Below are 26,555 nucleotides of genomic sequence, written 5' to 3'. Positions count from 1 at the left end.
AATGAGCCACAAATGTTATGGAGATGATTGTAAAACTAAACGAGAGGAGCCACAACGATAAATTATAGGGAGTTTTAATGAAAAGGGCTTGGGTTAACAAATATTTAACCAAAAACCATCCTAAAATGTTATTTAACCAAAAGGGCACAAAGTTTCATAAAAAACCATCCAAAACTATTGTCTACCTTTTTCGTGCTTTGATCCTCACCTTCCTCGTCATCATCTTCATCCTCATCCTCTTATCTGCAACACGAACAATTTATAGTGTTAGTATTTTATTCCAATCAGATCCAATAAGGACCTACAGTCCCAGTGATGTATGTACATATCAAGTGTTTGTAAATAGGAAAAAAAAAAGAAAAAAGAACCAAAACATAAAACTGTTTCTGGAGAACCCAAAACATAACACTATTTCTAGAAAAAAAAATCAGATACAGTGTTTGTTTTTTCTATGCACAAACAAACACTGTATCTGGAAATAAAAGAACCAAATCCAGAAACAATGACTTAAATTCTAGAAATAGTGACTTAGATTCCAGAAATAGTCTATGTTTTAACCTTTGATTGTTTCTTTTCTTTCATGCATCAGTTGATTATATTTAAGAATAATGATGCTTATTTTGCTTTGAATCCAAATACAACAAACAAACACTGTATCTGGAAATAAAAGAACCAAAATCCAGAAACAATGACTTAAATTCTAGAAACAGTGACTTAGATTCTAGAAACAGTCTATGTTTTAACCTTTGATTGTTTTTTTTTTTTTTCATGCATCAGTTGATTATATTTAAGAATAATGATGCTTATTTTGCTTTGAATCCAAATACAATGAATTTCACTATTTATTTTCTAGATTACATTTAAGAAACAGTGTGTCTATTTCATTTGGATCCAGAAACAGTTTATTTTTACAGTCCAGAAACAGTGACTCGTCGTTATTATTGAATAACATGCAGATCTCAAATTTATTTTTTGAAGAAACAAACGATAAACTCCACTAACAAAGAAAAATTGAAAAACAGTACCTCGAATACTGAATGAATAATAACGAGGATCACATTTCAACGAAATAATACAAAATATAAATTAAATAGCATGAGAATCTATGTTTTTGTTTCCAAGAAAAAGAAGAAGGTCTGTAAAACAACGATGAACTCAATTAACGACAAAAATTTGGAACTCTACCTAAAAAAAGTTAGGGGTAAAATCGACAAATCATAATTTATTATAGTTAGGCCATTTTTAGTTCGACTACTTTAATATGGGTCTTCTACTAATCATTAAACAAAAATTATAACATGGTTTTTTTTTTTATTAAAACTAAAACTTTTCAAGCCATTTTTATTAGTTTTCCTTAAATTATATGGTGCTCTGGGTTTTTCAACTGTCAAATATTGATTTTTGTGTTTTTGGCAAAAAAAAAGAATATCAAACGATTGAAAGGTCCTGAATATCCGATACTCCTTAAATTGACAAATCAATAAATTATGATTGCAATCAGCAGCGTTTCAAACCCAAGCAATAATAATTTGATTGCCCACCCTAAACATTTAGCAAAAGTGATGCGGCCATGATGTATATGGATGGAATGCTTACAAAAGGGATGAATCAATCAGATATATTTTCCCAAATTTCTCAGAGTTTTACATGGCAACAAGTAATAACTTTGGATGACAATTGAATCCGCAAATATCAAATAAGAATTTACCCGATTAATGATCCATATTCAATCGGATAACATACCGTTTATGTATGTGTATGTGCGCATGCGAGCGTGTGTGTCTATATATATATATATATAAAACTTCATTATAATCCTTAGCAAAGATAACTTTTAGACTAAAACTATGAGTAAGATCAAAAATCTAATTTTAGTCCTTTGATATATTAATCACCTCATTTATTAATTATATTTTGATGTTTTAATTATTTATCTTTTTCTTCCTAGTTTTAATGTATTAATTTTATTTCATTATAATTATAATTTTCTTTTCGTTCATCGTAATACATTTTGTTGTAAACATTTAGATAAATTAATTTTTGTTATACAATATATTTCGATATACTTTATCTTCTTTATTTAGTTATATTAATTTCATTATAATACATTTTGGTGCATACATATAGGTACACATATTTCAACACATACATTTCGAAACAAACATTTAGGTACACTAATTCACTATAATACATTTCGGTACACACATTTAGGTACATTAATTTAATATAATACATTTCGGTGCATACATTTTGGTATATATATTTCGGTACTAATGTTTAGGTATATTAATTGAGTCTCACAAGTTTGAAGAATGTTAATAAAATTTATAAATTAAAAAACATTTTTTGGTAAAAAAAATAAATTAAAATGTGTATATTAATAAATTTAAATATTTAATGGGAGACATTGAATAAAATACACATTAATTATTTTGAATTAAGGATAGATTAAGGGACTATAATCAATATGTAATCTAACACTAAGTTTATTTTAAATTTCAATTTTCTTCAAGGATTAAAGTTAGAAAACCCATATATATATATAACAAGCACAAGAATCATCACTCTACGGAAAGTTCTAAAGATTGAGTTGGGTCACATAATGGTTGGAAGGAGCCGTGAGCCGTTCATCCTCTTTGCCGTGGTGGTCGTCACACTCTGCCAATCTTCACGGCAGGTCTCGGCACGGCTGGATTTGGAGGTCCTTGTCGAGATATGAAACATTCTGACCCTTCAAGGGCTGACCTCCAAGTACAGTGTTTGTCCGGGGACGACAATCTGCACAACCATATAGTCGAATTTGGCAACAGTTACAACTTCACGTTCGAGAATAATGTTTGGGACACAACGCTTTTCTTTTGCTACTTTCAGTGGGAAAAGCCCGACCACGTATGGCTCCAAGGCGGCCCCTATAACATATACGTGGCCAAGAGGGATCAAGAACGTTGCATGCATTATTGCAGGTGACGGGTTGAAGAGGAAGGCCTGTATTCCTTGAGCAATAAGAACGGCATTTGAGAGAATCATCTATACAATTGGCCTCAATGAAAACTACCTACTTTTTTGTTTTCCTTATTCATCCATGACGAGTACTAGTCCTTAATTTAAGAAATCTCGTCTTATGTTGAATTTTTTTTTTTGGTCAAATAATTATCCAACTTTTAGGGTTAATTCCAAATTGTAGACTCATCTTTACCCTTTATTAAATAAATAAATAAAATTTTACGTTATTTATAAGCAAAAAAAAAAACCTCAAATCAACTCAAATAATAGCTGAACATCAACATAGAAAACAAAAGGATCAACTCAAATTATCATTAAAAAATGAGTTTATTACAAATAACCATACAGACCTTTAGAATTAATTTCAAATTGATTTCAACTCTTTTTTTTTTTTTTTTTTTTTTTGGAAAAGGTACGATATTCATTAATAACAAATGGAATGCGTACATCAATGAGGATAGGGTGCAAACATTGAGTCTCAATAAAAACCTTATCGGGGTTTTCAATCCGGTCGAAGGGAAAAAAAGTGTCCCGCACTAACATAATTAATTAGGAATTGCTATCCTCAAAGAGAAGATCAAGAATTACATCAGGAGGTTACTCAAACCAAGTCATAGTGTTACATGCTAGCATGTGTGCCACCTTGTTCGTCTCCCTTCCACTAAATTCAACCTTCCACTTGGGCAATGAATGAATAATTGAACGTGTGTCATTTAGAATGTTTCCAAAATGTGAGGTGTCATCACTTCCTTCATATTTGAGTCATGCCACAAGCATTGCTTCACCTTCAAGAACTAAAGCTGGGAATTGCCACTCCTTGACAAACAGAGCCGCGTCCCTTGCTGCCATCATCTCAGCCAGTGGTAGGGAGCAAATGGTAGTGTGATGTGACGCCATTGCTGCTACAAACTCCTCCTTCTCATTTCGAATCACCCCCCCAACGCCACCTACCTCATGTTGTTCATCCCAGGCCGCATCAAAGTTACATTTTACCCAACCAATTCCGGTTTCTTCCATTTTTTCGGTTTGTTGTTGCTGCGTGTTTGGTTTTTCCCATGCCATTGTTGGAATTCCTGTAACCAACTTAGGGCTTTGCAAACCAACTCCAATGGTTCAAGCGCCTCTCCTTGCCGTAAAAACGAGTTCCGCTCTTTCCAAATGCTCCAAATAAGCACAAGTAACAAATCAAAACTTTCTCTTGATAAATCACTAGCAAGTCTTGTTAACCAATCCACCAAATGTCCCCTAGTGTCTATGCTACTCTGTAGACCCGATGGGCTTATCAACCAAGTCGAAGTCGTTCTAGGACAATTCTTCATCAAATGCACCAAGATTTCTTCTTCGCCGTTACAGAATATACTTGCAGCATCCCTAGTGATTTTCTTTATTTTCAGATTGTCCCGTGTTGGTAACGCATTCATACAACACCACCACACACAAATCTTCACTTTCTCAGGTACCCGAGCTCTCCACAAGGCCTTCCACAAAAATTTTACCTTATGTGTAACCGAATAACCACTACTCTCTTGTCCGTTGACTTCTCCACCAATTTAAGCTAAAAAAATAGGCACTTTTCACTGTCAACTTCCCATTCGACTTTGCGGACCAGATCAAAACATCCGGTGTCTAAGAGATACTAAGTGGTATGATCTGAATCAATTGAGCTTCCTCCTTAACAAAAATACTATTCATCATTTCCATGTTCCATGCAATCCCTCCCTCCACCGAGATCAACTTCTCCACAGTAGTGGAATGACCCATTTCCATTGGTTTAGGGCTAAGAACTTTGAAGAAAGTTTCCCTTGGCAACAACTGTCACCCAAATTTTAATAAAAGCACCATCCCCCACTTTCCATCGAGCTTATGTTCGAATTACTTTCCTAGCTTCCGCAATGCTTCTCCAACAAAATAAGGAGTTTGATTTTATTGGAGCTAGGAGGAATTCTGTGTTAGGGTATTACCTAGCCTTGAATAGTTGATAGGCCAGTGATGATTGTTAGTGGTTGAACCACCACCCTTGTTTTGCAAGCAAAGCAAGGTTGAATGCATAGAGATCTTTAAATCCAACCCACCTTGTCCCTTTTGTTTGCATAGTTTCTTCCAGCGAATCCAATGAATATGACGCTTCCCATTTTCTTTGCCCTACCAAAATTGTGGCACAATTTGAGTTAGTTCATCGCATAAAGTTTTGGGTAACAAGAACGTTTGCATGGTGTAAAGTGGCACAGCTTGGACCATAGTTTTAATCAAAATTTCTTTCCCCGCGCTGCTCAGAAGACTACCTTTACAATCATTCAATTTCTTCTACAATCTATCTTTTATGTAGGCGAGCGTTTCTTTTTTCCCCCTCCCCACTAGGACCGGTTAACCAACATAACGATTATGGAAAATCACTCTCGCCATCCTAAGATAGTCCGCTAAGAGCTGCCTATCAAACTCAGTCAAATTCCCACTGAAATATACATAACTCTTGGAATAGTTAATAGCTTGGTCTGAGATTTCTTCATAAGTTTTCAACAAATGGTTCACCTGCAAACATTCCTTGAGTGTACCACAAGCAAAAATTAAGCTGTTATCTGCGAATAATAAATGATTAATTATTGGTGCTCCCTTACAGATTCTTATGCCTTGGATCTGCCCTTGACTCTCCCAAGCATTCAGAAGGGCAGAGAACCCCTATGCACATAACACAAACAGGAATGGCGAAAACGGGTTACCTTGTCGAATACCTCTTTTTGGGTGGGTGTACCCAACATGCTCACTATTTAATTTGAAGGAGTAGGATACGGTAATCACACAAAACCCAAGTTTTCCATGACTTGCTTGAGGAACCTCCATTCTATATGATCATATGATGTACTGATGTCTAGTTTCAATGCTATCACTCAATTCCATCCCAAAGATTTCTTAGACATATAATGAGCAATTTCCGAAGCAACCAAACTATTATTTGAAATCAATCTACCTGGTACAAAAGCACTTTGGTTGGGCGAAATAATTGTCCGAATCATCCGTTTTAACCTGTTTATGAAAGCTTTGGAGCAAATTTTGTAAATTACATTGCACAGGCTAATCGGACATAACTGCGTCATCACCGTTGGATCTTTATTCTTTGGAACTAGGGTTACATGTGTGATTGATTTTTCTCAACGTAATTCCCGAAGATAGTAGCGAACGGACTCTAATGCATACACTAGGCCAACAATATCCCAATGTTTTTTATACAAACCGGGAGACATACCATCCGGCCCGGGAACCTTCGTTGGATGCATTTGGAAAAGGGCATGCTTTATCTCATCATCCTCAAATGGACACGTTAGTTCCGCATTCATACTCTCTGTGACCCTTGGTTGAATAAATTGTAATATTTCCTCTCCTTTCGATGGTCCATCGGAATCAAAAAGTGTCGTAAAATAACTCAGAATTATCTCTTCCATGCCTGCCTTATTGTCACGCCATATCCCCATTTCATCAAACAAACTAGTCAAGCAATTTCCCTGAGATCATTTAGTTGCTTTTTGGTGGAAATATCTCATGTTCTGATCCCCTAGTCGCAACCAATTTTCTCTAGAGCCTTGTTGCCAAAATGCTTCTTCCTGCCTAACAAAGAATAAAGTTTATTATAAAGGACTTGTTTCTATGCAATCGATGTTTCGGTGAACAGTTGTCCAAATAAACTATTTAGCTTATCCTCCGTTGCTGCAATCTCACCCGAAATAGATCGTTCGTTGTTCTTAGCCCACTTTAACAATTCCACTCTAGTAGCTTTCATTTTCTCCGTAACTTGATGCATAGGTGACCCAAAGAATTCCAAACTCCACCCCACCTTCACTGTTTCCTGACACCCCTCATTTGCCATCCATCCGTCTTTAAACCGGAATGTTTTCTTAAACTTTGCACGCTTTCGAACTTCCCACTCCAACATAATAGGGATATGGTTCGATGATGTGGGATTAAGGTGCACTACACGGAAAGTAAGGAAGAGATCAACCCAATTCTTGTTAGCCAAACTCAATCAAGTCAAACTTTTATCACCCATCCCTTTATTGTTTCCCAAGTGAATTTGTTTCCTGTATACCCAAGGTCAAGGAATTGACACTTCTTTCACAATCTCCCTGAAACCCGTCATTTGTCTCACTTCTTTGCCCTCTGCCTTCTTGCTTGTCAGTTTTAAAATTTCATCAAAATCACCAACACAAACCCACGACAATTCCTACTAAGCCTTGTCAACCGCCGTCGCTGTAGAATACATAGAATCTCTGGAGAAAGCCCTCTGTTTTCTTGCATGATCACCACGTCCCTCCAAGTCCTTGTCGCGTGCACTCTGCTTACCGAGTTCAGGGAGATGTCGTTTGCCTCTACTTGTTTTCTTTTGACTCATGCTTTTCCCACCTCCACGTCTCATAAATGTTTCCCCTAGGCTTGATTGATTCCCATAAATGAATGGATCCAAATTAAATGGATCCGATCCTAAGGAAAGTTCAGTCGATACTCTGGGTAAAGGTCGTCTCTGTGTTATAAGTTCCTTGCCATGAAACAAATCATTTTGTTGGTCTTCATTCTCCACCAGTTAGTTCCTCCCACGTGGCATGTGATTGACTTTCCAAGACTTGATTTCCAAAATCTTGACCCCAATCATACCATCCTCAAACTTCCCTGAAAATTTGGATACCATGTCCTCTGATATTAGTAGGCCTTGAACTAATCCGCTATACCATGAATAAATTAGAGAACAGAGACCTCTGTACTGCCACCTCTAAAAAGCACACAAGTCTCACGATGCCCTCATAGGGTTTCCTAGAGGTCGATCTGAGTTATTGGTAATTCGTATTCTATATGCAAAGAAGTGTTGCCCTTCGAAGGCTGACTTCTGCCATCTATGTACCTTTTAAAATAAGGAAAACTAATATAAAAGGCTTGAAAATTTTTAGTTTTAATAAAAAAAATCATGTTATAAGTTTTGTTTAATGATTAGTACAAGACTCATATTAAAGTAGTCTAACTAAAAATGGCCCAACTATAATAAATTATGATTTGTTGGTTTTACCCCTAACTTTTTTAGGTTGAGTTCCAAATTTTCATCGTTAATGGAGTTCATCGTTGTTTTGCAGATGATAGGATTTTTACCACCTACAAAAGTAGGGATAAAAACACATGAAATACTTCCAAGAATACAAAAATTGGGTAATATTAAAAAAGAATTTTAATTAAAAACTAATATGACAAAAGAAAAGACTTTTAAATATCAATTTATAAAAGACTAGGGTTTCACCATCACCTAGCAATCCTATAAATTTATACCAATTACTTATGATCTACACATGCCACTTTGAAGGTTAGGTTTTCCTAATTTATATTCTACTTGGAACCTCTAACATAGAACGTATATCTAACATGCAACCTGTTCGAACGTTCGGATCAAATCTGAACATGAAAGACTCATTATGTTTTATGAAAACCCCTTGAAAAACTATGCAACCCTTAAGACGTGGTGTTCATCTTAAGTAAAAGTACAATTATTAATCACAAGAAGCTAGTGTCAATTTCAGTGAACCTTGACCAAAATTGCATCAAATTACTTTTCTAAAGATCCTAATGATGATCAGGCATTAAGACAATTAGATAGTTTTAATCACGGTGATTAATAATTCAAAGTATGCATGCAATCAATCATAAACAATTAAATAAAAATCACATATTCATGCTAAGGCTCAAGGCTTCACCCTAGCAAAAGGAATTAGTTACCCATATGAAGAAAATATTATTAAGAATAAAAGGAATAAAAACACCTTAAAATAGAAAATCTCCAAGAATCCTAGCAATTACTCTCTATCTCCAAAGTTGCATAAAAGAAAACGCCACCACCCCCCCCCCCCAACCCCTGCAAAAAAAAAAAAAAGACTTAAGACCGGCCAAGCAATATATTTGCTAAGCCATCGCACAACCCTAAGACGTAGGTCTCTTATTCCAACTAGGAAACTAAATAATAATAAAATAACTTAGAAAATAAAGTCATAATTAAGTTAGGAGAATCTGCCAAGTACTTGTCCAGCCATGTTTCAGCCTCAAATCTCCTCCAAATCTGGCCCAAGATTGCTTGTTTTAAAGATTAGGATGTTATGAACACATTTCCAGTGGGCCACGAACCCATCCAAGGTCATCTTGGGCTCCAAAAACGTCACTATTCTAGCACTGCATACCGCTCCTTTATTCTATTGTTAGAAAATAACCACTTGGTGGGAAAATATGATATTTTGATATGATCAAGCTAAATGACTCACGAACGTCCTCCAACTGGAAGTACTCAAAATTTCATCTATTTGGTCCTGTTTTGCTCCAGAGGAAGTCGAAAGTCCTATATAAAAAAATACAAATCAAAGTATCAAAATTCTTCTAAAATATTAACCAAAATACACTAAGAATAGGGTTAAATATATAATATAAAATCTACTCATCAACAATCATTCTCCTTTTTCTTTGAAACAAAAATATAGATACTCATGCTATTTAATTTATATTTTGTATTATTTCCTTGAAATGCGATCGTCGTTATTATTCATAGTGTATTCGACGTACTGTTTTTCAATCTTTCATCGTTAATGGAGTTCATCGTTTGTTTCTCCAGAAAATAAATTTGAGATCTGCATGCTATTCAATAATAAGGACGGGTCACTATTTCTAGACTGTAAAAATAAACTATTTCTGGATTTTAAGTAACACTGTTTCTGGAATCTAAGTTACTGTTTCGGGAATCTAAGTCACTGTTTCTGGAATCTAAGTCGCTGTTTCTGGATCCAAATGAAATAGACACCTTGTTTTTTAAATGTAAGCTAGAAAAGAAATAGTGAAATTCACTATATTTGGATTCAAAGCAAAATAAGCACTCTGTTTCTTGAATATAATCAACCGATGCATGAAACAAAAGAAACAGTAAAAGGTTAAAACATAGATTGTTTCTGGAACTAAGTCACTGTTTCGTTTCTGGAATCTAAGTCACTGTTTCTGAATTTTGGTTGTTTTCTTTCCAGATACAGTGTTTGTTTGTGCACAGACAAAACAACCATTGTATTTGATTTTTTTTCCAAAAACAGTTTTATGTTTTTTTTTTTTTTCTTTCTTTTTCCAGACACTTTTTCGCTGGTTTGTGCCATTAAACTTCTTTGAACTTGTTTCGATGACATTGTTCTGATGAATGCTTCATTTTTCAACTTATTATGACGGTTTCGTGTTAGGTTGAGGTTGGTGAAGAGTCAAGACAATATCAAATCATTTAGGAGTATTTACAGAAGTGTAGATTTGTAATGGGTTGGGCTTGTAAATTTGACCCATGAACAATAGTTTTGAATGATTTTTTATTAAACTTTGAGCCATTTTGGTTAAATAACATTTTGGGATGGTTTTTTTTATTAAATATTTATTGGTCCAAGTCCTTTTCATTAAAGCTCCCTTTAAAATATTCTAAATAACTATCAATGTTTTAAAAGTTGGACATTTGTTAGCTTACCAGTATTAAGTGATTACCTAAACAAGTTTTGAAGCAGGATTTAGTACTCTATAGGTGACGTGTTAGTGAAAACTACCTTTAATATTTGTTCACACTATCATTTAACATTAACAATATCAACAATTAACAGTAGTACTATCATCACTTAAAGCTGGTGACCTAACAATTGTAATATTTAAAGAAAATAAAAGAAATAATATTCAAAGAAAAACCTTATTAAACTATCTAATACTTAAGATAGCAAAAGCCAGGTGCTCAACACCATGACTAAAGTGTTATAGTCAGTGAGCTCGTTGATCAATTTTGGGATCCACAGGTACCAACAGTGTTTTAGTTTAGTTGGACCTCCCTCACCATAACAATAAGCGTGCAGGATTTTCCATTGAAGCCTTGTGTCTCCCCAGTTACTATCTTCGAGAGAAATTACTGTTTGAACCCAAATTAACATTCAACTTCTTTTCGCCTCAATAAAACATTTATCTTCGTTATCATCGACATTCTCAAGCAAACATCTTCTCAGCATAACAAACAAAGAAATTCAAATACCTCAAGTTAATGAAGGACTATACCCATCATATCCAGGTTGCTTGATATGGCCTAAACGAAACTCTGAGGGGAGAACCCTTTCGAGAACAAACAATTTGAGATAACCAACAGTAAAGGCCAATGTTTATATGGATCATATTCGGCATGTTCATGATTCCCTTACACATCACAGAACATTGCTGAACTACATGTCAGTTGCGAGGTCAGGGCTGACAATATGCCAACTTGAATCTTGAAAACAACCAAAATAATCAATCCAAAACTGCCTTAATTTGTTTCTTCCATCATCAATAAAATTTCTCGATACCAATCTAATAATCATAATCTGCTCAACTGCAGCTCTGTCTCAAGGACGGGGCTGAAAAAATGCCAACTTGAATCATGAAAAGCACCAAAATAATCATCGGACACTGTCTTAATTTTAAACTCATCTGTGAATTTTCGAGCAGCCAAGATATGGGTTGTGGAATCGACAATGGCTGAGTTCTTAAACTCTGACAGGTGATGCTCATACGTATCAAAGCTATTCCCAAACAATACAATGCAATCCAACAGCTGCACTTCCCAATTCGCCTGCAGAAGATTATCATACAACTCTGCCTCACAATGTGGCATGAAGAACATCATCGGCTTTTGAGCCCGACGCCGGCCTTGCTCGTTTATAGACAGCACAGAGCAGCCAAGAGCTTCCAAAACACGAGTTTCGGTGGCAGAAAGAACAGGATCAAACACCTCTATATCTCCAATCCAACTGACATTTCTCTTCAGCAAGATCGCAAGGCTCAACTGCAATCGAGGTGACTCGTAGGTCTCAAGGCTGCCAATTCCATATATCACCACGTTCATCTTTGATTCAGAGCTCAAAACCCTATGGAAGCAATTCGTCAGTTCCGGAGTTCCAATTTGATCCAGTAAATTGAGAAAGAACTGAGACATCTCCAATTTCTTCATACAGATCTGCATCTTTTGCATCAGTTTTGATTCTCGGACAAAATTGATTTCGAAATCAGTTGGAGCCCAAGGCTCCTGCTGCTGTTGCTGTAGCTTTTGCGCTAGGGTTGGCATTCTGAGCGTGTTTCTTCTTTTGACTCCACGACGAGATGAAACGACTGTCCACTCCCCATTTAAAGTATGGTCCTCAGCAGTCAGAGTTTTTGCAGAAGCTGCCATTGCAATCCAAGAAACCTTCAGTTCTCACACTTCTTTGATGAGTCTGTATTGTATTCAGGAAGGTAATACTGTCACAATTTGCACAAAAAACTACATTAGTTCAACTGTTCAAGTGGTGGTGATGGCAAATTGTCGTAGAAGGAGGGCATAATTAGTAAAACCACCCTATCAAATACACTTTTAAGAAAATGAAAAACGAAATAAAACCCATCAAGAGTCAAAATTGGAGGAAACAAAGAAACCCACTCTATTATCTCTAACTAATTTTTAGAGCGCGGAATTTCTTTTTTCCCTTCTCTAATGAAAGAGGACTATTTAATCTATTTTATGAACACAATAATAATTTTTGGCAGGTGTTTGTGGTTAGGATTATAGAAATTTGTTCACGTTCCAAACAGTTGTATTTACTATCTCTCAGCTCCCATCTCATCTTCCCCAACCCACCCGAAATTACAGAAAGAAAAAAGAATGTTAAATTCTCCACCAGGGCAATACAATATTTAGATGAAGGTTTATATTACACCTATAATCAAATTCTTCTCCTTAATAATCATATTTTTCAGTATTATTACAATCCTATTAATTTCCCTTGAATTTGAATGAAGACCTTGATCTTAGGCAGCATTATGCATAGGGCAACTTCTAGAGGGCAATGGCCATCCGAGGAGGAGAAATTAGCAAACCCAATTTTGAAAAGAGTCAAGAATCTTAACCAATTAATTAATAAACCCAAGTTTAAACTGACATGAGAACTCCAAAATATACAGTTCAAACCTCAAGGTTTGCTCTTTTATACACATGTAATGAATTCGACATATGCCCAGTGCCTTATATCGTTCCAAATTTATATTAATTTTTCAAATTACTTTTTATCATCGACAGAAGTCATTCGTTATTGAGAATACATTGCACATCAACATTCAATAAAGATGCAGTATCGAAACCGAACGGTATTGCAAGAGAAAATGAACCGTGAGAGTACCGTAGGGTGTATTGCAAGACAATACGAACAGTGAGAGAGGATTCGCACCAACCCACGACGAGACAAAGGGGAAGAGAGGGGGTGGACGTCGCCGTCGCCGTCACGGTGGTCGTTCGTGTTCGTCGCTTGTGGTAGTGGAGGTGGTTGGTTAGCGCGGCGTGGGTGATCCAAGTCCGATGGGAGAGAAGATGAGGACTTTAGGTTTTGAAGAATTGGGTTCGTGGTTAATTATTGACCTGAATTTTATATGGATTTTACATGAAAAACCCAAATGACTAACCTTTTGTTTTTTGGAGAAAAGGATATACGAAGACCATCCAATAAATTTGGGCGCCAACTTCTCCCCGCACAAATTGCGTGACGACTCTATGTGACGCTGGGGTGCAGTATATATTACAAAGTTTTAACAAAACATTACTGTTACGTTCATTTTTAACGAAAATTTAAATGTTTACCTTTACTTGATACTATTTATTTTACCTTTATTTTTCATTGAAATTAAAATTAAAGTTTTTTTTTTTTAACTTTTCGTTAGTTTTCTTATTTATTATTATCTTCTAGTGTTACCTTTCTTTACTTAAAGTTGTAAATAGGAGATTTTATATTTGAATCTTATTGATAGTGATAACTAATTTATTTTTCTGCCCCTTAATTTAAGTATATCATTGTTCCAAGATGTTAATGCTCAAAATTGTAAGGTTAATAAACTTAATTAAATGACTGTAGATAAGCTCAAGAGATAGACTGAAATTAAATGGACTTGAAGATGTAAGTGGTTTACTTCTGAAAATTGGGCTGCATCTATTGTGTATATTGATTTCAAGGTTAAATAATGTTCGGCTAATAGATTTACTTTATCTTTTCTGATTCATTTGACCCTCATAATGGAGGTATCTACCCCTTTATATAACCCACACCCTCTTAAGGCATCTCAAACTGGCATTTAATGTGCCAACCACTTGTACAAGCTTACCGACAACTTTTCACCTATCCGCCCAGGCCGTCGTCAAGGAAGTGACTTTCTAGCAGTCGAATGGCACGTCTTTTAAGGCCCAGGTGGTTGACGAGCACTGCCCTGACTGCGTTATGTCCCATCCTAGGTCTCTGTTATTATTCGCACGTTGCTGAATGGCCTGAGTAGCACTTAAGTAGTTATATCCTTAGAGACTTGTGCCATAAAGTTGTCAGCACACCCACGTGTTTTGCGCGGTTGGGTAGTTATCCTTTTGTCTTGGTCAACCTGAACACTCGAGAGTCGACCCTATTCAAACTCTTTGACCTTGGGCTTCTTGGCCTTTTCTTGGGCTTATATTGTTCGGTATGCCTAATGGGCCCATTGTTAACACAAGAAAACTAGAAATTATTTTGAGGTCTCACTATAGACTAATTCATGAATTTCCTCATATAAGTTTTAGGCATCACGTAAGTCTCATTTCCTTATTTATATAGTGCCGGGCCAATGACAGGACAACGCACTTATCAAGTTTTTTAAATATGATGCATGTAGCCACTTAGTACTATGGTCTAGTGTTATTTCTATAACTTGTAAGTGAGAGGTCTTATGTTCGATTTATGGTAAGCCTATTGTAAGGCTTAGTTCATTCCCCGACCATCTTAGTGTAGATACTATCGTTTGTTCAAAAAAAAAAAAAATATATATATATATATATATATATATATATATATATATATATGATGCATGTCAACAAGTGGCTTAGATTAAAAGGTTATTTCCATTATTTCAAAGGAGCTTCAATGAAAAGCTCTTAGGCTATCTCCAATGAAGATGGTTAAAAGGCTATACGCTACAAAAATGACCCATTTGGTAAAAAACCTTTCTCCAATGGAGGGTTGGGCCAAAAATGTGTGAAACCCACCAGGCCAAATGTTGGCCGAAAAGCTAACGTGTTGGCTACTTCCAACCCGATTCTTGGGGCTTATATGCCATCCTCCAGTTGCTGACATCAACATGCAAAGGCTAGCTGGCGTCATTTAGCCATTGAATTTTTTTTTCTCAAACAAAATTTGAAAAAATAAAAATAAAAATTCTAATTTTATTTTATTTTTATAAACACTTATGCCATTTCTACACTATTTCTCACATCTTTTTCACCTTTACGTACTATCCTACCTCACTTTATTCCAAGTTTTCACATTCTATTCACCTCAAACACTATTTTCATACACACCCCAAAAACTCTTTTCAAATGGCCAATTTTCAACCAAAGGTAAGAAATATTATTAAGATTACATAAAGATAAAATTTTTTTTGGAGAGTTACTTATTTAGTGACACGTGACATTCGAAATCCTATCTGTCACATTCCCGCCCAGGCCTCGACCACATCCCGGGCTCGACTCCACCATAGCACGATATTGTCCGCTTTGGGCCCCGACCACGCCCTCACGGTTTCGGCCCCTACCACATCCCTGGCTCAACTCCACCATAGCACGATATTGTCCGTTTTGGGCCCCAACCATGCCCTCATGGTTTTGTTTCTAGGAACTCACACGAGAACTTCCCAGTGGGTCACCCATCATAGGAGTGCTCTCGCGTGCTACTCGCTTAACTTCGAAGTTCCCATGGAACCTGAAGCTAGTAAGCTCCCAAAAAGCCTCATGCTAGGTGGAGATGTGAATATACATATAAGGCATAGAGGATTCACTCCCCTGAGAGATGTGGGATGTTACAATCCACCCCCCTTAAGGGACCGACGTCCTCGTCGGCACACATGAGGCTAGGTTAGGCTCTGATACCAAAATGTCACATCTTGGCCCGAGCCCCCACCACAACCCGGGCTCGACTCCTCCATAGCACAATATTGTCCGCTTTGGGCCCTGACCACACCTTCACGGTTTTGTGTCTGGGAACTCACACAAGAACTTCCCAGTGGGTCACCCATCATAGGAGTGCTCTCATGCGCTACTCGCTTAACTTCGGAGTTCCCATGGAACCCGAAGCCAATGAGCTCCCAAAAGGCCTCGTACTAAGTAGAGATGAGAATATACATAGAAGGCATAGAGAATCCACTCTCCTGGGCAATGTGGGATGTTACACTATCCGAAAAATTATTGAGATTATATAAAGATAAGAAATCTAAAGGCTAATTTATTTAGCGACAAGTAGCACTCAAGCTATTTCCAGATAACCTTATTGTAATATGATATTTTAATTCAATTAACCAATAAAGTTAAAGGACAAACTTAAAAATAATGAATTTTAGAGGCCATGTTTTAGCCATTTTAGCAGGAGATGGTATATAAATATAGCCTGACACTATTCATTTTAAAATAATTTCATAAAGAGCTATAATTATGGACGGAGTTATGTGTAGCCATTTCGATAGGAAATGGTTAAGATTGAAATACTAAGGACAAAAAAGGTGGTGGCATTTTCGTAAATAAGTTAAATTTTAGTGGCAATATCGTAAATAAGTTGAAGTTAAGAAGAAGTGGCGATATTATTTTTGTAAATAAGTTGAAGTTTAAAGCTTGTGTATAAACAATCGACCTAATCGTGTATAAACAATCGGAGCCACCAAGTTTTAACTTATTTACAAAAATGCCATTGCTAATATTTTCCTTTTTTGTTTTTTTTAATGTTCATTAAATGTTTTTAGTTGAAAATAAAAATAAAAAATTCAGACCCTTTCATTAGTTTATCCTATTCCAAACATCTGATATCAGGTATTTTATTGATTTTTTCTTGATCTTATTCCTAAACTATAACTTTAATATTGGTTGTTTTAGTCCTCAAATTATACAATGTGATTGCGCTTGTGGTCCTTTTTGCTAATTCCGTCAATTTCTTGTTAAGTTGAGGGTAAAGTAGGAATTTCGTTAAATGAGAACTATCAATAGTGTTTAGAGACCATAACTAAACTTGTGGTATAGTTCAAGACCAATGCTACAATTTAGCCAAAATAATAATTGGAGCAAGGTATTAAGTCTTTCCCTTGTTGATGCATTTTGCTTCGCTTTATAGAAGAGAGAGACTGTTTCCTAGTAAGTGCAGGCAACAAAAATGATAGTCCCTCGAGCGTTCACGCGAACTACTAAAAAATGGTGAGATTATTAGTTAAAGAATAAAGTCTCCCTTGTAGCATCAAACTTACTACAAATTGATTGTCAAAAAAATTGGGTCATGTTTTCACAAATGTTCAAGGAGTTCTTCCAAAATACACATAATGCACTCAAAAATGACATTGACAATATCATGCAAATTCAACATAAAACTATTATTGGTAAATAATTAGGCGTTCATAATATCATTTTTGGAAAGACCCTGTTAATGCTAACGAACTCATTATGAGAATTCAACAAAAACTAGTTGGCTGAAAAGCTAATACTTTCTCTAGAGATGGTAGACTTACTCTTATTAAGTCTAGTATAGCTAGAATGCCTAATCATACTATGACTTTTTTAAATGTCACCCCAAAGTTACTGAAGCAATCAATAGAAAGAATAGAAAGTTTCTCTAAAATAAGAAGTTAAATTTCTCTCCAATATCAAGGAAGGATGTTTGTCTTCCTAAGTCTTTAGAAAGGCTAGTGTAACGACCCAAAAATTATTCAGAAGCTAAACCCAGTAGTAAGCTAAAACAAAGCCATAGTTAATCATAACTCTTTTAACCACAGTAAATTTCCTTATTTGGCACTTACTCATAAAATTTATTTTGGTTATTTTATGGCTGCATCTAACCTCCTTGTTAGACTGCCTACGTACCCTCAAGTGAGATCAAGCCATTCATAGTTCACCGTCATAATTAAACTGTTTACTATAATATTCAAATGTTGGACATTAATGAAACTAAGTTCGAACAATGGAATTTCATCGAATGAATGTCAAATATAGAATCAGATTATCGAATGTAGTTTAAAAAGGCCAAGTCGGCCCACTGGCCATGCACCGCCACACGCGGTGGTTTTCCACGAACAAAAAACAAGATTTCTGACCAACTCTAAAAATTACCAAATTTCACAAGATTGTAGAACACACCACAAGGAAGAGTTTTCATACATGGGCTAAAGTCCAATTCGGCCAGGAAATGGCCTGAAAATGCCACGATTCGTTGGAGACCCTAAAATGAGTGTTCTTCGATTTTTCGAATCCACAGCTCCGCCACCCCCAAACTTGTCTAGGCTTTGTTTCTGGTCTCAAGAGGAGTTGACTAAGGGTGGTGGTCGACTGCACTACCTTCAAAAATGGTGGATAGTCGCTAAATCCCCCATAGTGTCGTCTGTGAGATCCTCACAAAATAGAGACAAAAAACTCTCGGACTTGGGGTGGAATTTGAAGAAGGAAGGTCGTGGAGTTGTGTGCAGGTGGTGACTGGTGAATTTCGTCTAAAAAATTAACGGAAATTGTAGAAATTCGTTACTCAGAACTGGGTCACAAACTAGGTTGTAATTGGGTCAAGGGGATCCGATGCTTCCCTTTTATCTCCCTTGTCTCCTTTTTCCTCCCTTCTCATTGGCTAGTTTCCCCATTCTTTCTCTCATTTTCTTTCCTTTTCCCGTCACAGCCACATACATGACTTCATCACAACGGTCTTTGCTCCAGCAAAGTTGGAGCCTTCTAGAATTAAAGGGTCAAAATGACCAAAATTCCATTGTCTTTGTTCATTTATATCTCCTTCGTTATAATCCGTTTAGCGAACGGTTTCGCCTACGCACTCGTAGGATTGACCTTTGTCACGCCCCGGACCTGGAATCGCTGAAAGAATTGATTCTGCACCCAGTGCGCGAATAAAACTAAAATAAATAAAAAGAAATTGAAACGAGTTTGACAAATAGTTCTTTGAAAATGATGCGGAAGGATAAATAGGCTGGTAGGTCAGGAATGAATCGAAAATCGACTTATTGAATATGCGAGTCAAATATGCTTGGTTCGAAAATCACCATTCAACTTCACGTACATCTCACGAATCATTTCTCTAAATTGATCTGCACCCTCATAGACTTGGATTCGACTTCGCGATCACTGAGGTGAAAATTTGACTGTCATCAGACTTAACTCAAGTTATGAAAATACAGTGAAAAAGTTAGAAGGCTGCAAAGTTCCCTTTCTTTCCTTTCTTTCTTTTTTTTTTTTCCCTTCTTTTACTTTAGGTCTCTAGACTAGGGAAAAAAGGGTGCTTTCCTATTCTTTCCATTCTCTTTTTTTTTTATGGTCCAATCAAAATTCTACAGGTGTGACCACATGTCAACCACAAACAAGATTAACACCTTTAGTTGGCTAACTATCAATTTGCCACGCGGCTAGCTCAACCCTTTGTGCAGCAACATGTCACCCATTTATTTTTCCTCTAAACTCTGAAAATTATTCCAAAAGATACTATTACTTTCGGATTAACTGATCTTAATCAAAATAAACTTTTTTTTTCTTTTTCTGGTATCTTAGGCATCCAAAATAACTACTTAGAAACACTTAATAATTTCAAGGTTTCACATTCTTCCTCTCTTAAAATAGATCTTGTCCCCGAGATTTTTGACTATTAAATAGTGAAAGATGTTTCACATTCGAGCTATTTATTTTAAACAAATCAAAACCTCACTTTATGATTTCACTCCCTATTCGAAAGAAAATGATTCTGGTCTTTGTAAATATTGGAATCTCCAGCAGTAATTATTGGCAATACATATAAACATCATTGGTCATACAACGGCATTGCCACAATTATTTCTCAAAATTCGAGTATAAGATTCGAGTATAAATAATCCAACTTGATGACCGGTCTTGCAATCAATTACCTTGCCTTTATCCACAATTCCAGATAGGGTAACGAGAATGTCCATTTACTTTCTACACCACATGGATCATAAATACCCTCCTTACAGATTATGGGTACAAATTTGTTTGTGTAGGCCTCCAGAGGTTTAGGGGATTGAAACCCAAGGCATCGCACGGTGCCCTTTACTTTTAATTCTTCTTAATTTAGGAGTGTCCATTTCTACAGATATACCACATAGACTTCCCGCAGGACAGGGCACTCCTAATTCTTCTCAGTTTAGGGGTGTCCATTTCTACAGCTATACCACATAGACTATCCCGCATGATTAGTCCATTAGCATAACACCCTCTGAAGGTTTAGGGGATCAAAACCCAAGGGAACCACACAATCCATTTCACTCTTAGGTCATCAAAATAATCCATGGAAGCCACACTCACTCTCCCGAAAGTGAGAGATTAACAATTATTATTATTATTATCATTTTATTTATTTATTTATTTTACATGAATGCACCTTCATCATAGGACTCATGAAATGATTCAATATCCATGCATTTCACACCAACAAAATAGAATAGGTAGTTTAGTTAGAGTTGAGAGAGAAAGACTATAATCATACACAGAGTAACACAGAACACTAGCTACTACTATATGTAAATTCCCAATTCACTCCACAATTAGCCCCAAAATTGTGGATATATAAATGATATTATTTGTTAACCACAATCCACATGAAATATGTTATTAGTCCCATATACAATCCTTGTCAAACACCAACTTAATAAAAGGGGGAAAAATGTCCTGAGAAATCAATTAACACACATAAGAACTAAACAGAAAATCCTTGTAATCATATTCTAACTAGAGGTTTCATCAACATGGAGAACATGAAAATTTGCTCAAAATCGAGTTCTTAATCATCTACCAAGCTACCCATAATAACCAATAATTCAATCAAGCTAGCAATTCATGTAAGAAAAGATAAATTCCTGGATTCCCAAAGTCACAAATAATCTCACAATATGTTAAATAGCTTTTAAAATTTACCTTGAATTGTAAAGCTCAGCTCCACAACTTTGTAAGTAAAAATGATTTCCATAATTTGTAGCTGAAAACGATTCGTCACTTGAAAATTTACACGAAAGTTACAATTTTTGCAACATGGTTTTAAGAAGAACAACCATTTTCTGCTTTTTGAGCAGCTACTCAATGAAAAACTTGAGAATATAGTATATTGTAGAGTAGAATTGTAATACCCTGAAATTTAAATATATGAATTAAATGTTCATAATTATTAATATGTGGACGAAAACCGTTCATGAAACAGAGTTATAATGAAAGAGTTCAAGAACATGTGTGTGTGTGTGTGTGTATATATATATATTTGATTCCCATACCGTTCATAAAACAACGGGAAGGAAAAGAAAGAAAAGATAAGGTTTTTAATTTTGAGTAATTACGTAAATTACAGAAATGGAAATCTCGAAGAGTAGAGCAAAGTTTATACATGTGGCTAAGTCCAATTTGACCTGGAAAGGCTCCAATTTGCCTCGAAACCGCCGGAACCCTATAAATGGGTGGCCTCGAATCGTCACCTCCGGTGCCCCGCCGCCCATACCATTGTTTGGGCTTTGTTCTAGTCATCTAAGGAAGGGTTTTGGTGGAGGTAATTGTAAGAAATCATGTCACAATTGATGGATTTTGGGCAAGGTCTCCCGTCGCACCCATCACTATTTTTGTACCAAAATACCATCAAATTTCCTCTAATTTTTGGTGGAACTAGAAGAGAGAGGGCCAAGGTGATGATTGGGAGCAGTTTATAGGTCCAATTTGTCGAAAAATTGGACAAGAAACGGCGAGGAGCCGCCAGTTGAGGAGATGGGTCGCACGGGTTTTGGGTCACATTCCATGGTAATGAAAAGTTCGGATCTTTATTTTATTACAGTGACTATGATTTTGGTTGGAATTTTTGCTAATGTCAATTTTAGTGGTTTGGTTTGACATAGTGATATTTACTTAGCCATTGACGATTACAGCTAGAATTCATGGGGAAGTTTGTGATTTTAATTTCGTTTGGTTTGGTTACCACAGTTATAAATTGTCATTGTTGAATTGGTTATTGTGAACCAAGTTGAGGACGAGCACTTATTCTCGTGGCTATGTGATAAATAAGGTTTAGTTTTGTTGATCAATAGAGTGTTACATATTTAAATTTTCTCTTTTAATTGATGAAATGTGAATGGTATTCTGAATGAGCGAGTCACCCATTTAATATATTTGTGGCTGCACTTTGAAGTAAATTAAAAAGAAAAGCAATTGAAAGAAAGGTTTAAAAGGCTTTAACTTTTTACCATGGGCAATTTAGCTAATTGCGAAAATGAAAGTAACCATAGAATGAGAATTTATGTTAGTAGTGTTGCGAAATTGGCTTTAATCTTCTTTCCATTAACCAGTGAGTGTGATTGGAAATTTCCAATGAATTTGGTTGAAATTTTTGATATTCAGTTTGTTAATTATAAATCTTTGGGTTGAAATTTTGAGATTCTACTAGGTTGCTAATGAATGACTTAGAATTTTGATATTAAATTGGCCGAGAATAGTTATGGCTGGAAATTTATGCTGCCAATATTGAGTATTTTCTAATGATGGTATCGTCAATGATGGTGGCTAAAAATTTAGAAGAAGGATTGTGGTAACGGCTGTGTATAGCCAATGGAGGCCATGAGAAATTTTGGCTTAATGTGGATATTTATTTTGCCAATGGGCATGGTTAGAATTTCTGATAGTTATTTTGCCAATGAATGTGTTTGGGAATATGAGAATGTGAGTAATAATCATGATTATAATTCGTTGTTTTGCTTAATTTTGAAACTTGAATAAAATCGTAGATGGAGGAAATAGTTCAAATTTGTTTTTGTTATTAGATGGTTGAAATCTCGGGGATGAGATTTATTTTAACAGGGGTGAATGTAATACCCTGAAAATTTAAATATATGAATTAAATGTTCATAATTATTAATATGTGGACGAAAACTGTTCGTGAAACAGAGTTATAGCGAAAAAGTTATTAACGTTTAAAGTTAGGGATATTTTTGTAATTTTGCTCTTAACTAGAATTCTCCAGAAAATTTGGAGTATGAGGTGTGCCACCTGTGCGGCTGAGATGAAAAGAAAATAAGAAAAAAAAAAGGGATGGATGGCGGGGATGAAAAGGAAAGGTTAGAAAGGAGGAAAAGGGGGAAGGGGAAGAGGAGGCCAGAAGGAAAAAGGAGGGGAGAAGGGTGCACACGATCACGGATCTTGGCCCAAAACTCGTGCAACCCGCCTCCTCAACCAGCGGCTCCTCGCCGTTTTTTGTCCAATTTTTCGACGAATTGGACTTGTAAACCACTCCCAATCATCACCCTGGCCCTCTCTCTTCTAGTTCCACCAAAAATTAGAGGGAATTTGATGGTATTTTGGTACAAAAATAATGATGGGTGCGGCAAGAGACCTTGCCCAAAATCCATCAATTGTGAAATGATTTCTTACAATTACCTCCACCAAAACCCTTCCCTAGATGATTGGAACAAAGCTCAAGCAATGGTAGGGGTGGCGGGGCATCGGATGTGACGATTCGAGGCCACTCATTTATAGGTTTCCGGCGGTTTCGCAGCAAATTAGAGCCTTTCCAGGCCAAATTGGACTTGGCCACAAGTATAAAGTTTGCTCTACTCTTCGAAATCTCCAATTTTATAATTTTTGAGAATTTTTAGAAATAGTTAAATTTTTCGGCAAGTTGGGACGGCCCGTGTGGCGGTGCACGGCCAGGGAGCCGGCATTGTGTTTTTATGCGAATTTCGCTATTCTAATTATGCTTTTGGGATCTAACTGTTGTGGTTTGAATATTAATACGATTGTGGTATATGTGGGACTAAATGAATATTTTTGGATTTGGTTTGAATTTTGAAAATGTGAACTACGAAAGGCTTGATCTCGCTCAAGGGTATGTAGGCAGTCTAACAGTGTTAGATGCAACCTTAAATAACTCAAGAAATAATTTTTAGAATGGGCAGTGTTTTATAAAAGGAAATAGTGACAGAGTGAGAATAAAGTTGTACGTTTGGTGCTTAAATTTTTAATTATGAATCATGGTTGTAAACAAGACATATAATTAAAGAATTACGATAGATGGTAGTTAACTAACCAAGAGTTTAGTTTGGGCCTATCACCAATAATATTCCCTGAAAATAAAATTTTTGGGGCAGGGGCGTTACAAGAATTGTCTACTTTGATACCAATTTTCACGCCCTAAACGCGAAATCGCTGAAAGAATTGATTCTGCCCCTAGTGCACAAATAAAACTAAAATAAATAAAAAGAAACTGAAATGAGTTTGACAAATAGTTCTTTGAAAATGACGCAGAAGGATGAATAGGCTGGCAGGCCGGGAATGAATTGATAATCAACTTATTGAATATGCGAGTCAAATATGCTTGGTTCAAAAATCACCATTCGACTTCACGTACGTCTCATGAATCCTTTCTCTAAATGGATATGCAGCCTCATATACTTGGATTCGACTTCCCGATCACTGAGGTGAAAATTTAACTGTAATCTAACTTAACTTAAGTTATGAAAATACAGTGAAAATGTTGGAAGGCTGCAGAGTTCCCTCTGTTTCCTTTCTTCTTTTTTTCTCCCCTCTTTTTCTTCGCGTCTCCAGACTAGGGAAAAAAGGGTGTTTTCCTCTTCTTTTTATTCTCTTTTTCTTTGTGGTCCAATCAAAATTCTACAAGTGTGACCACATGTCAACCACAAACAAGACTAACACCCTTAGTTGGCTAGCTATTAATTCGCCACGTAGCTTGCCCAACCCCTTGTGCATCAACATGTCACCCATTTATTCGTTCTCTAAACTCTGAAAATGATTCTGAAAGATACTATTACTTTCGGATTGACTGATCTTAATCAAAATAAACTTATTTTTGTTGTAGGCCTATTTGATTGACCGAGTAGTCGTAGAGTGTCCAAGCTGCTAAAGAGTAGTCTTCTAGGTAGTCTTTAGGATTTTCTTTGTTTCCCTCATTGCTTTTTGCTTTGCTTGAACTTCTTTGGTCTTTGCTAATTGTTTATCAATTTTTTGCTAGAAAATTTAATAAACTTGTCTTCCTTTTCTTTTCTATAAGCAGACAGGCTTGCGTAGCCGATGCAGTCGTAGGTGTTGGTGTAGAACTTTACAAAGTTGTTAGCCATAAGGTCGGCATCTGGACGCCTTACTTACAGAAGCAGACAAGTTTGCGTGATCACTAAGATGTTAACCTTGGCTTTCTCCAATTCCGTAGGTTGCATAGCAGGTATCACAACACTTTAGAACTTGGTGTAGGTCGTTCCCCACTTGGCAGAGGTGAAGTTTATTGACCACGTAACATGTCGACAGTGAATAAGTCTAGCATGGCTTTACTGCTCGAAACGTAAGCCGTAGGCAGTTTTTTGGTTACCGTAGGCTACCTTAGTGCACTTGGTAACAACTTTAGAGTTCCAGGGCAGCCGTCTTTAGGACGTACTGCGTAATGTGCCCCATTCGTCTTTGGGCCCCGATTCCCTATAGATTAGGTCAAGAGACCCAAAATCCTTCAGCTAGCTAAACCTTGAAAAAGGCCATTGTGGCTACTTTTAGGAATCTCGACGCAAGCCATCGTGCACTTAGTTATACCAGGGCAGCCCGGCTCATCCACATTAGGATATTCGAAATGTAAGTTTATCCTCCCGTCTCGGAGAGTAGACCCATTTGGGTATCGGGGAATTGGTTTACCTTCACATACTGGAGAGCAATTAGTTTATCTTCTCGCACTAGAGAGCAGACCCATGTGGGTGTTGGGGAATTGGTTTACCCTATAGCACTGGAGAGCATGGTTGGTCCCTCGGAGGAGGAGGGCAATTCCTGCGATGAGTCCTTAAGAAGGGTGTGATCTTCTTTTGAAGTGCAGGAATGATCAGTTGTCGTAAGCATGCAGCTAAGCCAAGTTACAGATTACTTCTGAATTTCTCATTAAAAAATGAGTGAAACGAACAAGAACTTAGGTGTAAAGCAGAAACTGCATAACAACTGGATAGTCCTCGACTTGTAAGGTGGTGTCCGTTGAGCTGCTTGAGTCGTCGTGCTTTGATGTAGCAAGAGGTCACACATGGTACTTCCTCATATTGTAGGTGTTCCACTGCTTTTCGATCTCTTTGTCGTTTATGGTGGCAAAGGTGTAATTTCCTTTGCCATTTACTTTGCTGATCTTGTACGGACCTTCCTAGATAGGATTCATCTTTTTGGAGCCCTTTCTGCTGGTAGTAATGAAGGTTTTCCTTAGGACTAGATTTCTGGGTTGGAATTGCCAGATCTTGGCCTTTTTGTTGTAGCTGGAGAAGAGTTGCTGCTGGTAAACTACGACATGGGTAATGGTTCGCTTACATTTCTCTTTTACGATATCTAAGCTTGTGGCCATCTCCTTACTATTCTGCTCGATGCTTGGCAGTTGAGTGCGGTGGCTTGTCGTTTAGTGGTGTGATACACCATCAAATATCCAGGGAATTCATCTGGCCATTTTCCCTTCTTGTCTGAGAAGGACTTCTTGAGGCATTCGAGGATC

General features: G+C 36.6%; 1 protein-coding gene across 1 annotated transcript; it reads right to left on the bottom strand.

Moving 5' to 3' along the window:
* Nucleotides 1-10,645: 10,645 nt before the first annotated feature.
* Nucleotides 10,646-13,440, bottom strand: LOC137711578 (protein SENSITIVITY TO RED LIGHT REDUCED 1-like). Its single transcript, XM_068450830.1, has 2 exons — nt 13,206-13,440; nt 10,646-12,291 (listed from the first exon to the last, which is right to left on the bottom strand). Exon 2 carries the CDS (start codon nt 12,221-12,223, stop codon nt 11,372-11,374), a length of 852 nt encoding a protein of 283 aa, XP_068306931.1. The 5' UTR covers nt 12,224-12,291; nt 13,206-13,440; the 3' UTR covers nt 10,646-11,371.
* Between the last annotated feature and the right edge of the window lie 13,115 nt (nt 13,441-26,555).

Source organism: Pyrus communis, chromosome 12, assembly GCF_963583255.1.
Source record: "Pyrus communis chromosome 12, drPyrComm1.1, whole genome shotgun sequence".
Classification (NCBI taxonomy): Eukaryota; Viridiplantae; Streptophyta; class Magnoliopsida; order Rosales; family Rosaceae; genus Pyrus; species Pyrus communis.
This window is presented reverse-complemented; position numbering and strand designations above follow the sequence as displayed.